The following is a 14,812-nucleotide window of genomic DNA, read 5'->3' as shown; positions in this document are numbered from 1 at the left end:
TTGGCTCTTAAAAGGTATAAGTATCTCTTAATGGATTATTTGTTCTGAGATTAAGCAAAAACACATGTCAATTTAAAAAATTTTTAAATTTTTAAAATTTTTAAAGCTCTATAACTTTTGAAAAAAAAGATTTTTATGAAAAATAAAAAAAAAGGTACCCTAGAGTTTTTTTTTCTCTACATTTTGACTAATATACCATATCTTTATCATTTCGCGTTCTCGAGATATTCTTGAAAAAGTGTAAAATTTAAATGTTATTTTTTTATTTTTTTTTTTTTATCAGTCATAACTTTTTAAAAAATTAATTTTACGAAAAAGTGATGCAAATAAAAATTATTTATTTTTTTATGCTCTATAAAATGATATAAGTATTATCTTAATTGAATTATTTGTTCTTGAGATATAAGTAAAAAACTAATTTTACTTTTTTTATTAATATTTTTTTTTTAATTTTTTAAAATTTTTAAAGCTCTATAACTTTTGAAAAAAAAGATTTTTTAAAAAAATAAAAAAAACGTCCCCACAGAATTTTGTTTTCTACATTTTGACTAATATACCATATCTTTATCATTTCGCGTTCTCGAGATATTCTTGAAATAGTTTTTGCATATTTTTTAAGTCATTAAATTTTGAACTTTTTTTTAACTTTTATCAGTCATAACTTTTTAAAAACTTATTTTTATAATATAATGACGGAGATAGAAATTGTACATTTTTTTGTGCTCTATAAAATGGTATAAGTATCATCTTAATTAAATTATTTGTTCTTGAGATATAAGCAAAAACACATTGTCAATTTAAAAAAATTTTTAAATTTTTAAAATTTTTAAAGCTCTATAACTTTTGAAAAAAAAGATTTTTATGAAAAATAAAAAAAAAGGTACCCTAGAGTTTTTTTTTCTCTACATTTTGACTAATATACCATATCTTTATCATTTTGCGTTCTCGAGATATTCTTGAAAAAGTGTAAAATTTAAAATTTATTTAACAATTTTAACAATTTTTGTCCTTTTTCTATTACTTGCTCATAACTTTTTAATATGCAATTTTTTAACATAACAATAAAAATACGATTGATAGATTATTTGATGCTCTTTCGAATGAGATTACGTTTACTAAAAACGGACGTTCCATTCTTGAGATTAAACAATCCTAACCCTAAATATATATAGGCGAGAATTAAGTAGGAAAAATTTTTTTAGAATTTTTAATATTTTTTAATTTATCCTAGGGTAAAAAAATGCGCTGATCACAAAAAGTTCAATAATTTTTAAAAAAAATTGCGTCTTCATATAGATATTGCAGCAAAAGCTGCAAATGTTTCATTTGCTGCAACGTTTAAGTTTCAAGAGTTATTTTAGCAAAATTTGACGTAAAGGTAAAAAAGGCCGTAGAAAACGTTTCCGACCTTAATTTTTCGAAAAGATGAATTTTTAAGTGAGATATGATGGTTTAAAGTTAAGTAAAAAATTCAAAATTTTTAAAAAATTTTCAAAACGCTGTAATTCTTGAAAAAATGATTTTTTTGAAAAAATGAAAAAAACTCCTCGGGGGATTTTTATTCTCTACATTTTGGCTACTAGATCATATTTTTATCATTTTTCGTTCTTGAGTTATGCCGGTTTAAAAAAAAAAATTTTCAAATTAAAAATTTTTTTTAAATTTTTATCAGTCATAACTTTTTAAAAACTTAATTTTAAGAAATGGTGATAAGAACAAAAATTATTAATTAATTTGTGCTCTTTCGAATGTCATAAGTACGGTCTCAAACAAATCATTTGTTCTTGAGATATTAACTAAAAATCATCTTCCATTTAAAAAATTTAAAAATTTTCAAAACGCTATAATTCTTGAAAAAATAAATTTTTTAAAAAAATGAAAAAAAACACCTCGGGGGATTTTTATTCTCTACATTTTGACTACTAGATCATATTTTTATCATTTTTCGTTCTTGAGTTATGCGCGAAAACGTGTAAAAAATTTCTAATAATTTTTTCCTCTTAGGATAATCAAAGTTTTAAAAAGTGTTATTCAACACAAATATCAGCATAAAAAAAAGATATATACCAATTTATAATGATAATGTAACAATTTACGTTAATTTTTTTTAACTTTTATATATTTTATAATTTTATATTTATAATAATAATAAATTTAAAAAATAAATGATTTTTTACACTAATTGTTTTTTATAGCTATAGCTGTAAAAGAAAAATGTCAATGTATAAATTTAAAGATTTAATTATTTATTCTTATAACTATTTTATCAATTTGCATATAGAAAAATTTTAAAAAAATAAAAAAATGTTGAAAAATAAGAAAATAATCAAAAAATATTTTTTTATGATACAATAGATCACATTATTTAAAAAATTTTTAAAATTTGAGCGTCTGAAATACATGCTTTAAATCACCGATAAAATGAAAAAATCTATAGCTTACACAAAAGGACATGCATGCAAGCAAGCGTGCGCGAAGCGCGCGCTTGTTACTTTTTGATTCCTTGTATTTGTCCTGTTTCTAATTTTTAAAAAAATGATTAATAGCTAAAAAATCTTTCCACAATTCTTAAAGTATAAAATTTTTATTTGATTACCCAATGTTTTGACGATAAAAAATTTATCAAAATCAGTTTAAAAAAAAGTGTATAACAAAAAGTTTTTTAAATTGTCAATATGTTAAAATAATAGTATCAAAACCATTTAACAAATTGTCTTTGAGAGACAGCAATTATTTTATTTTATTTTGCAAAGATTCCACACTACATCATTTTATTAAATTTTTTTATAATATTTCATTATTTATTTATAACATAAATATATAAAATGACAATGTTTCAATAATTTTTTTTATTTAAATCATTGTAATTACAAATTTTTTAAAAACATTTGCTACATTTAAAAGATAAAGAAATTTATATAATTATTTTTATCACACAATAAAATAAAATTGATTGAAACTATTTAAAAATGAATAAAATTATATATATAAGTTAAAAAACCATTAGTAGTCAATGATTTATTGGTCAAAAAAATTTGAAAATTTTTAACATTTAATGATACTTAATTATTTAGATTCATTAAAAAAGAAAATTACATTTCGTTTGTAATTTTTATTTTTATTTTAAATTTGATCTTATAAATAAAAAAAAGATGTAACATAAAAATATTTCAATTTATTATGGTAAAAATAATGTATTTTATGACATGATAATTTAATAAATATTTTTACTAAATACTTTTAATGAAAATAAGAAAAGCCATTCATTTACCTACATATGCACATTAATTTTTTAAAATTATATATTTACAAAAAAAATATATTGTTTAAATTATAATAAAAAAATTTATTTTAATGTTTTTTTGTCATGTATATATATATATATTAACATTTTCATTAAATATTTATTAAAATGAAAGAATTGAAAAATATTTTTTCTATCTATTAACTTTTGAAGAAAAATTTTTATTATAGTTAAAGTAAATATTAATAAAATTTGTTTGAATTTGTTTAAAAAAAAAATAAATTTGTTCTGTTTTATGAGATATGCTTTTTTAAATTTATGAAAAACTAATAAATTGAGAATATGAACTATTTATTTATGAATAATTTTTTTATATATGTCTACATTTTTCAATATAACAGAAAAAAATTTTCTAATTTTATCAAATAAAATTTTAAGAACATTTTAATTTTATATTTAATACTTTTTTTAAAAGCAAATAGAAAAGAAGAAGAATGTATAATAATTCTTGTAAATGCACTTAATATTTATTTTATTTATATCTATTTTTTTTGTGTTTTATTTTCTCAAATTAATAATACTATTTATAAATGTAAATATCTTTGCAACAGTACAAATTTCTCCTTGTATAAATTTAATATACTATGTGTTTTATTAAAAGTAATTTTACAATTTTATATAAATTTCATTTTATTTTATTAAATTATAAGCTATAAACTCAAGTCAAACATATTACTTTAATTTTAAATATCATAATTCTTCTTTTAAATTATCTTAGAGATAAAACATTTACAGTAATGAAGTTATTTTTTAAAAAACAATCTTTTTAAACCAATGATAAAATATAGTTGACAAAGTTTTTTCTTAAAATATATGCATTTGATTTTTATACTTTTTTAAATAACATTTTTAAATATTTAAACAATTTTTAATAATTTTTCTTTTAACATTTGACATTATGCAAACATGTGACATAAAAAATTATAATCTTTTAGTTTTAATTTATGATACCTTAAAATTCTAAGTGAAATTATGATGCATATTATATTTCTTCATTATAAACTTCTAAATAATAAAGTAAATAAATATAAAAATTTTTAAATAATGCTTTTACATATTTTTTTTTCGGTCACTTTTATAATGATAAAATATATCTTTTAAGATAAGCTTTGATCATTTTTATTAAGTTGTTAAACATTTTCATTTTTTTTTGTTAATAATTATTTTCAAAAGATTACAAACTAACATTTAACTCAATAAAATTTCATTAAAAAAATCTTTGTAAGTTTGCAAACTTGCAAATTTCCTATTTTTTAAAAATAAAATAATGATTTAATTTATTTTTCATCTTTTTCATTATTTATTTTTAAATGGTATTATCAGAAGGTTAATTTAAATACCTTCATAATGTTTTTAAAGTATTATAATAATTAAAAAAAGAAAGAAATAACCTTGAGATTTAAGAAAAAGTTTTTAAAAAAAAAGAAAAGAAATTAGTTAAAACAAAAAATTTGCACTTTTTTTTAAAAACAAAATATTTAAATTAATCAAAAATAAAAATTTTATTTTTAAGAATATAAATATTTTATTTGTGTGAATAATATGATTTTTATATAATGATATTTTTTTCACACGAAAATATTTTATTAGTCAAATACAAACTACTTATTGATATTATTAATTACATCAAATAATACAATTTCTTTTTGTTCATAATTTTTAAACATTTAATTTTATAATGTTTCTTTTTTTCTTTTATTAATATGTTTATTTTACTATACACATGATAATTAATTAGCTTATAATATACTACCAAAATTTATTAATTAAAAAAGTATTAAATTTTTTGACATTGGAAAAAAAAACTATTAAATTTAAACCAAAACTTTATACTGTAAATTTATATGGATAAACAATAATAATATACTAGTTAACAAGATTACTATATTATTACAAAGAAAAAAATTAGGTAATAAATTGTATTGCATTTAAGATTATTTTTACATCATGGTTATATTTTAAAAAAAATTTCAAAAGACCAAATTTTTATCACTTTTTATAGAGAAGATCTATAACTAATTATTTATTTACAAAAACCTGATATTAAACTTTAGGATAATTGTAAAATATCTTTTTATAAATAAATTGAAAGAAACATCATTGATTTTAAAAATTTAAGAATTAAATATATTAATTAATATGTTAAAATAATTTTTAGTTTTAGTAAAATTTATTAAAATAACCTTTAACATTAATTTTTTTTAAACATATAAATTTGTTACATATTATTATATATTATAAGTGGCACAGAGTAACAATTTTTATAATCTTATGATGTTTCTTGTATGATAAGAAATTTACCTTACTATTAAATTATATTATATTTTTAAAACTTATTTTTATTTTGTTACTAAAATATGTGTATAAATTATATGTGAAAATCATTATATTATGACATAATAAATGGAATAAATTAACCCTTTTAACATAATATATATATATTTATAATTTCTAGTTTTCCAAAGTAAATGACACATTACAATGGATATCTCTTTTTCAAGCTTTAACATTCTTTTGTTGCTATATTTTTAATTAAAAATTAACCACTTTAAGTAATTGATAAAACATAAAAATTCTTTTTAATTTAAATAGTATTAGTATACTTTAAAGTTATTTCCAATTATATTATTAAAAAAAAAACAAGAAGATATAAAACATAATTAAAACAATATAATATTTGAAAGAAATATTTATTAATTACCGGAAAAATGTATCATGGCTTTTAATTAAAAAAAAAGTAATAAAATTTTTTCTACATATTATCACAATTCGTGATAACTCTGGAAAACTATATAATATTATATAAGGCATTAGGAACAAAAACTTCGCGACACTTTTATTCTACAAGTATTAAATAAAATCACAAGTTAGAGATAACTAATATTTGTAAATCAAAAGTATATTAGCGAAATTTGATAAGTATATTTTGATAACAATAAAATAAAAGATATTAATTTAAAATCTAAAAATAAGAATTTAAAAAAAAGGACAAAAAATAATATATAAGATAGGGGCATACAATAACTGATTAAATTAATGAGATATAACGTTTCACAATATATATATATGAATATATATAATATCATATATTGGAGGCAAGGTAAAAGTTGGCCATGTTAATATAAAAATAAAACGGTAATTATTAAAAATAATATATAAAAGAAATTTAACAATTAATTGAATATATCAAAGCATCCTCAACAATTGATTGAAAATATTTCCACTTATATAAAATTTTTTCTAATATTTGGTAATATTTTGTGCATAAACAAGAGCCCATTCAGGAAACTCTTTAAGTGGAAACATTATTGGAGCGACAATATTAAGGTAAAGTGTGACAATCCAAAGGGTGGCAAAGGAAACAATAACTCCTGCATAAGCCTGAAAAAAAAATAAATTGTATTTTATCTTTTATTTTTAATTACATACCATTTGAGAAACAGAAATAGCATTTTTTGCAAATACAATTGCATTTGGTGGTGTTCCAGCTGGTAAGATAAATGCAAATGAACATGCTATAGTTGTTGGAAGCATTAGATTAAGAGGATTAACTCCAATACTAGAAGCTATATTTGCAACAACAGGAATAAATATACTTGCAGTAACTGTATTACTACAAATATTTGTAACAAGCATAGCAATTGTAAAACAAACAATTTGAAGTAACCAAAGTGGCATATGACTAAATTGACCTATAAGTCCTCCAATTGATGCAGATAATCCTGATGATTGAACACCAGATGCCAAAGCAAATCCACCACCAAGTAAAAATACAATAGACCATGGGAAATTTCTTTCCATATAATTCCAATCCATCAAATGTTCAATCTTTTCATGTTCCTCACCTTTAAGCATTTTTCTACAATTTTCAAGTGTAGGAATTTTAGATGGAATAATAAATAAAAGACATGATATAAACATAGCACTTGTAGCATCAGTAAAATAATTTGCTCCAAAGAAAACACCAAATCCTGGTACAACTTGAGGATCACGTGCAATCCATAAAAATATTAAAAAACCAAAAAGTATAGCAACAACTATCTCAGAAAATCTAATTTTTGGAAGCTCATCAAACTTTTTTTTTATTGTTATACCAACTGCTTCATTTGTTTCAATATCTCTTAAGAAAAGAAAAACTAAAATAATCCATGTGGCAATCATACAACAAACCATAAGAGGAAAAGCAAATATAATCCATGAAACAAAATTAATTCCAGTATCAGCATCTCCAAATAATTGAGACATTTGACCAACAAGAACAAGATTTGGTGGTGTACCAGTTAATGTACCAATTCCTCCAACATTAGATGAAAATGCAATACCAAGATATAACCCAGACGCAAATTTTTGAATACTCTTTTTACGAGCACTTTCAAGCTCATTAGTAACATTTGAAGCTTCCTCTATAGCTGTTATAAGAGATTGAACAATTGGAACCATCATAGCAGCAGTGGCAGTATTTGAAATAAACATACTAAGAATTGATGTCACACCAACAAAACCAAGAAGAATACTATAAAGTATAAAAAAAAAGAAAATTTATAATTTAATAAAATTCTTACCGTTTTGGAGCATGTCCAACTAAAGTAAGAATTCTTAAAGCTATTCTTTCATGAAGACCACACTTTTCAACAGCTGATGCAACCATTAAACCTCCCATAAAAAGGAAATTAGTATCCTAAAAATAAAATTTATTTTTATTAATTAAATTTTAAATATATATATAACTAACACTTATATATTTACTTCCAACTTCAGTAGCTGTAGAAATCCCAAGAATTGGAAATAAGACAACAGGAAGCATAGCTGTAACAGCAATTGGAATTTTAGAAATAGACCAGTAAACTCCCATTAAAATAACAGTAAAAAGACATCTACATTTCATGTCATCACTAAAGGCCAAAGGTAAAACAAGTATTGGTGTCAATACAACAGAAATAGGACCACGAAATTGAAGGAAAATATTAATCATATCAGTAATCCATTTTATAACTTTTTGAAAAGTACTTTCCCCATATGATCCATCATCTCTATCAATCATGTTTTGGCGTGAACTAACATTAAAACATCCTAAATTATCACCACTAGGGAATATTCCAAGCATTCCAAGATTTTCAGTACTTTCATTCTCCTTATTTTCAATAAGTTGAAGTGTTGAATCAACATTTGGAATTGACATATTCAATTTTTTGTAAACAATTATTGGTTAATTAAATACGATGTTAGTAAAATTGTTAAGAAATTAAAAAGTAAATCCAAAAGAAGTACTAAAATGAGAATATATATATAATTATATATAAGAAAAATTTATTTCATATTATCACGATAGAAAAAAAAATTAAAAAGACTAAATTTTAACAAATAATATTATTTATCATCAAAAAATAAAAAAAATAAATGTTTCTGTAAGGGCAAATAACATTTTAAAACTACAATGAAAAATAACATAATATATGATAGTCTAAGTTTAACTGTTACAGAAAATTTTATATTATATCTATAAAAAAAAAAATAAATGATATTATCTTAAATACCTAAGATAGAACGGACACACTAAAAGAATATATATTTTAAAAATTAATATAAGAAATGTATAGCTCTATCAAGATAGTCATTATAAATGAAAAAAAAATGAAGTAACTCTAAATGAATATTGCATTTTATGTGATTCAATTAAGAGTACAAATACATGGCTTTTTTTTTTTTACTAAAAAAAGCTATGACCAAACGAATGACGAGGCATTAATGGACAGAAAAATAACTAAATATAAAATGAAAAACTGTGCCATATGAATTAAAAATGACATATATATATATATATATACACATATTACGTAAGTTTATTTCGATTAAAATAATTACTAGCTAAAAAAATATTATATAAATATATTTTTATTATTATATATTATAAATATATATATAAAATATTTTTAATATTACTAATATTATTAAAAAAAAACAAACAAACTTATAAAGAAATAAATAAATAATAATGATTATTGTTACAAGGATATAAAATAATGAATATTATGATAATAAATATCTCTTAAAGTTTGTCATTACATTTGATTCATTCACACTACTTATATAAATATTTTATAAAAATTTTCTTGATTTATGATATGTATACGCTTATTAATTTAACATAACGTCATTTCCCATGTGGTATATATATATATATAATATAGCATAAAAATTTTAATAAAATTAAAATTTATTTAAATTCAAGAAATAATAGTAATGTAGATTATTAAGAAAAATAAAATAAATTGTACTTTTAATGTATATTATTATATTTTTAAATTTATAAAATATTTAATTTAATTCATATCAAAATTCATAAGAATAATAAAATATTTTAACTATACTTAAAAAAATAATATTATATTTAAAAGTATAATTTTAATATATTAAAAATAAACAAAATAAGTTTTTATTTACTTTAATGCCATCAATTGACATTATATAACGTCATTAGAAATATTTTTTTTTAAATGAAAAAAAATTTTTTAAATAAATTTTACTAGTATTTTTAGTATGAGGTATGGCTCAGTTAAAAATAAGAGAGAGAGATAAAGTACTATTATATGTAATATTATGTAAGAAAAGAAAAATAAATATTTTATAAAAAGGCTTTTTCTATTAAAAATAAAAGTAACTAAAAATTGGTTCACCATAAGGCGGAACAAAAGGCATAGTAGTTGAAGATTATATTCATCTCGACCAGAAGACCCTTTCTCTTATGCCTTTTTTCCCCCGAAAATAAAAAGATAAAACTAGATGATATAAATTGCGTTTTTTTTTTGTCCCTTTCTTTGTTAGGACAATAAATATTTTATTTTTGTCTTACAAAATTTTTGTGCCATAAAAAATCTTTAATAAAAGAGATGAAAAATAAAATACTTTTTAAAAGCGACTATACATTATTATTTTATAGATTTTTTTATGTAATATTTTAAAAAATAATTTTTTATAATAATTAAATGTATATTTATACGCATGTAAATAATGATAATGTACCATTATATGGATTAAATAAACCTTCTTTATAGATATATAAAATTTTTACTATACTAAACGTCCTTAAAAAATAATACTTTATATAAAATTATTTTTTGTTTTAATTTTCTAACTAAACATAAATGAATATATCATTACATACAAAAAAAAAATTGTCTTCTAAAGAACACTGATTCATGTAAAATAAAAAAAAAATCTAATGTTTTAAACTCATCAACATACATATATAAAATAAGTGAATGAATGCATATGTATATAAATATATATACTAAACTTTTAAGTTAAAAATATAACATCACATAAATAAAATTAGAAAAAAAATTTTTTTTTTTTAAATTATAATAAGCAACCATTATTCAATGGTAATTTGTTAAAATAATATAAAGGCCATTTTCAAAAATTTATATATAACTTGAAAAATTTTTGAAAGATTAATGATGTTTAATTAATTTAAAACTACAAATCAGTCACAAACTTGAATGTATAATAATCAGGTAAAATGTTATTTTTAATAAAACAATTTAACCTATGATCATAGAACAAAAAATATTCTGCAACTTTTGTAATTTTTAATGGTAAATGATTGCACTTTTTTATTCTAAATATAATTACATTATATTTAGAAATGTTAAACTATTCCTAAATTTAATTTAAAGTAAATAAATATATTTACTTTTTTGTTATAATAAATATTGGATACATTTATTATATTAATTTTTTAATTTCATCATTATTATTATATTTTTATGACATAATTTAATTTTATTGATAAAAAAAAAAAATTTTCTCATATAATTTTTTAAGTGTAAAATAAATTTTAAATGTAGAATGTATATTTAAAAGTTGTTTAATTAAAAATAATTTTGCTTTTTATTCTTATTTAAAATATAGTGCAAAAAAGAAACAAAATATAAAAATGATAAAAGATATTATTTTGTGATCATATAATGATTAATTCTATACAAATAATCTACTTAATAGATTCTTAAAAAGATATTATATAAATTATATAAGGTACCTACAACTATTGTAGTTATTTTATATACAATAAATTACATAAAAATTTTATATTATTTTCTATAAAGACATTTTGTTTTTATTATATAAATTAAATTAATATTCTTAGTTTTCAAGTTTAATTAACCATAATATTTACTTTATTGAATTTTTTCTTAAATTTATAATAAAACTTATCTTTTTATGAGTCATTTTACAATACTGATCTTAAATTAAAAAAAAAAATTAATATTACTAGTTTACAAAGATTTTTAACTTACATTTATTTTATTTCTTCATTTATGGAATAATAATTGTATTACAAATAAAATAACGTTGCGTAAAAAAATATGAGAATGATTGCATATATTTTTAAAGATCACTTTTATATAAAAAGAGGCTGGATTTAAGGATGAGTTGGACAATTTTTATATATCGTTAACACCCATTTTTTACTCATTAAGACTATTGTATTATTTAATAAACAATGGTTTAAGCATTAATTTATGCACAAACTTTTTTTAAACATTTCATTTATATAACTATGTATTAATAAAATTATTAATTAAAAAAGCCTTAATGTAATAAACGATATTGTTATAAATTTTAAATAACTATAAATATATCTACAAATAATTTTATATTAAACAAAAAACTTATTTGAAAATGCCGATTTAAAAGATGTCTGGAGTAATTGTAATATATAAACAATAGTTTCATATTATAGAAGATGAACCGAAATTAAAAAAAAAGAGATACGCTTAGATGAGATTAGATTGTAAAAGTTGAATAGAAAATTAATAAACAATAATGTTTCTAAAGAACATGATACTAAAAGTATAAGACAAATTAGTATAATAAAAGAATAATGCTTATTCTATACATGAAATTTATTTTAAAACATTTCAATATAAATATATAACTTCTTTCTTTTTTTTTTTTTTAAAATATATTAAATAAAATTGTTAAGAAAACTAAGGTTATATAATAGAAATTGTCTTTTAACAAAATTTTTGTATATCTTTAAAAATGGATATGAACAAAATAGTATATGAAAAATGGAATAAATTATATGTATATATTGTCATAATGTTAAGAAATATTTAATTTAAAAATATATTGTTTTAAAAAATCAACAATACAATCTTTACAAATGCATTTAATTTATTTAATTATAATTTATTTTATAAAAATAAATATTTTGTTTATATTTAAAAATATAATATATATAATAACTTTCATAAAAGTAAAATTAATGTTATTTTAAAGAGCCACTGTCAAAATAAATGATATCTTTGTTTAAAGTGTTAATTTTTCTTAGAATCAAATTAGTAAGTACTTTTATTTATTTTACACTTTATTATTGTAAAAAAAAGACATAATCAAAACAAATAATAAATAACATTGTTTTGTAGAAAACTATTTTGCACAATTTTTATATTAAGAAAAGAGATGACAGTAAAAATATTTTAATTTTTTTTAATGAATACAATCATGTCTTTCATCAGGCATTCGTGCTTCTAAATTCCATTCTCCTATATCCATAACTTTTGGTGAATTTTTTCCATTCCATATATAATGATTAGGTAATTCAAATTTCCATCTTCGTTGACATGGCTAAAATGTAACAATTTAGTTTAAAAAATAATTAAAAAATGTATGTAATACATTTTTAAATATATTTTTATTCATTTTTAAAGAAATGTGTTGCATAATTTTGGATATAATAAACTTACAGTAAAACCATCATTACAATCATGATAAACTCTTAAATGTGGATCAATTGTTGTTAATTCTTCAGCACTTCCTGATAATTCAAAATATCCATCCTCATTAGTATAACCTGCTGCCATGTCATCATCTGAATCAGGTCCATAATCTTGATCTACAAGTTTAACTCTAACATTTCCCGCTGGTTCATCACCACAAAAAAATTTTCCTTTAACACTTAAACTTTGAATACCACTATTCTTTTGTTTAGGTAAAATATTTGATGTAACAAAATTTAAATGATAAAAAGAATATAATAGACATAAAGATAACAAATTGTTGATAATCATGTGTACACTTTTAAAAATATTTTACTTTTCTATAATAAAATATATATATATATAAATTGATAATTTTAATCGTTATTATATACAAATATATGCAGATAAAATATTTTGGTTATAAAACCATTTTACAAAAATAAAAAAAAAAATTTTTAAAATTTTTTTAAAAACAAAAATTATTTATATAAATAAAATTTTTATAATATTTATAACATATACATTGATTATTTGCATTCTTTGTCTTCTTGTTCTAATTCAACTTCAAGATTTAATGTTCCTAAATTTATAAATTTTTTAGGTTCTCTATCTTGTGATATATACTTTTCTGGTATACGAATTAACCATTCTCTTTGACATGTCTAAAAAATATATAATATTAATGATAATAAATATTTTTTTTTTTTATAAAAAATACACTTACTTTTCCATTATTATTACAATCATGAAGTATATGCAATTCAACATCAATATTTGTTAATTCATAAGCATGTCCACTCAACTGAAATTTTCCATCATGATCAGTGTATGATGAATCAAGAAGATCATCAGAATCTGGACCACGATCTTCATCAATTAATTTAACATGAACATTAGATGCTGGTTCATTACCACATTTTAAAATACCTCTAACACCAATACTTTGCATTCGAAATCCTAATATAATATTAGGTAGATAATTTAATAAAATTATATTTATTATAAATAATTTTATTAAATTAAAAGTAGTTATCATTGATAATAATATTTTTCTATAAATGACATTATATATTGATATGGATTATTTATATATATTTAAAAACGTTTTCCATTCTTATTATTTATCAGTATCCTTTTACTTTTTCAATATTGTTTTGTACATAGACATTAATCAATGATATCTGATAAGAAAAATTTATTAATGGGTAACTTATTCTTATCAAAATAATAAAAATATTTGACTGTAGAGTTTGTAATTTTTTTTTTATTTTGATACATTATTTTTTAGTAAAAATTTTTTTAAAAGATTAAGATTTTATATTAACTATGTTATACATTTGTTTTTCTTCATTTTTTTTTTATTTATTTATATAAAAAAAATAATAATAAAGTAGTGAATTAAATATATTTTTTGTATAGGTGAAAAATATTTTTTAATTCATTAAGGTATTCATGACATTATCTTAGATACATGTTAACTATTATAGAAACCATTAATATAAACAACTTTTTTTATGTATCTTTTTTAAATAAATACTATTTATGCCATTAAATATCTTATGAATCATTTAGATTTTATAAAGTAATAGTATAAAAATGTGTCATTGAATGTATATTTTTATAGGAAACATTGGATCATACTTATATATTTTTACCATTAAATCTATTAGATAGTATTTAAATTTTTTTTATTTTTTTTTTGTTATAAAAGAATATTTTATATTATATAATAAATATAATG

General features: G+C 19.2%; 4 protein-coding genes across 4 annotated transcripts; all 4 read right to left on the bottom strand.

The window, feature by feature from the left end:
* Positions 1–6,544: 6,544 nt before the first annotated feature.
* On the bottom strand, positions 6,545–8,483 carry SRAE_X000239400 (Sodium/sulphate symporter family-containing protein; the record flags this gene model as incomplete). Its single annotated transcript, XM_024645604.1, has 4 exons — positions 6,545–6,685; positions 6,734–7,817; positions 7,867–7,982; positions 8,037–8,483. 4 exons carry the CDS (start codon positions 8,481–8,483, stop codon positions 6,545–6,547), a joined length of 1,788 nt encoding a protein of 595 aa, XP_024499870.1.
* Positions 8,484–8,546: 63 nt separating this feature from the next.
* SRAE_X000239350 (Hypothetical protein) lies at positions 8,547–9,466 on the bottom strand (the record flags this gene model as incomplete). The annotated part of the gene is made up of 7 exons (XM_024645603.1): positions 8,547–8,571; positions 8,751–8,801; positions 8,839–8,857; positions 9,139–9,169; positions 9,245–9,271; positions 9,368–9,386; positions 9,450–9,466. The coding sequence occupies 7 exons, from the start codon at positions 9,464–9,466 to the stop codon at positions 8,547–8,549; spliced, it is 189 nt and encodes a 62-aa protein (XP_024499869.1).
* A 3,333-nt stretch (positions 9,467–12,799) lies between these two features.
* Positions 12,800–13,380, bottom strand: SRAE_X000239300 (Transthyretin-like family-containing protein; the record flags this gene model as incomplete). The annotated part of the gene is made up of 2 exons (XM_024645602.1): positions 12,800–12,937; positions 13,057–13,380. 2 exons carry the CDS (start codon positions 13,378–13,380, stop codon positions 12,800–12,802), a joined length of 462 nt encoding a protein of 153 aa, XP_024499868.1.
* Positions 13,381–13,598: 218 nt separating this feature from the next.
* SRAE_X000239200 (Transthyretin-like family-containing protein) lies at positions 13,599–14,020 on the bottom strand (the record flags this gene model as incomplete). Its single annotated transcript, XM_024645601.1, has 2 exons — positions 13,599–13,733; positions 13,796–14,020. The coding sequence occupies 2 exons, from the start codon at positions 14,018–14,020 to the stop codon at positions 13,599–13,601; spliced, it is 360 nt and encodes a 119-aa protein (XP_024499867.1).
* Positions 14,021–14,812: the final 792 nt, after the last annotated feature.

Source organism: Strongyloides ratti, scaffold srae_chrx_scaffold0000006, assembly GCF_001040885.1.
Source record: "Strongyloides ratti genome assembly S_ratti_ED321, scaffold srae_chrx_scaffold0000006".
Taxonomy (NCBI): Eukaryota; Metazoa; Nematoda; class Chromadorea; order Rhabditida; family Strongyloididae; genus Strongyloides; species Strongyloides ratti.
The sequence above is the reverse complement of the archived record's forward strand: the minus strand, read 5'-3'. Positions and strand labels throughout refer to the sequence as shown.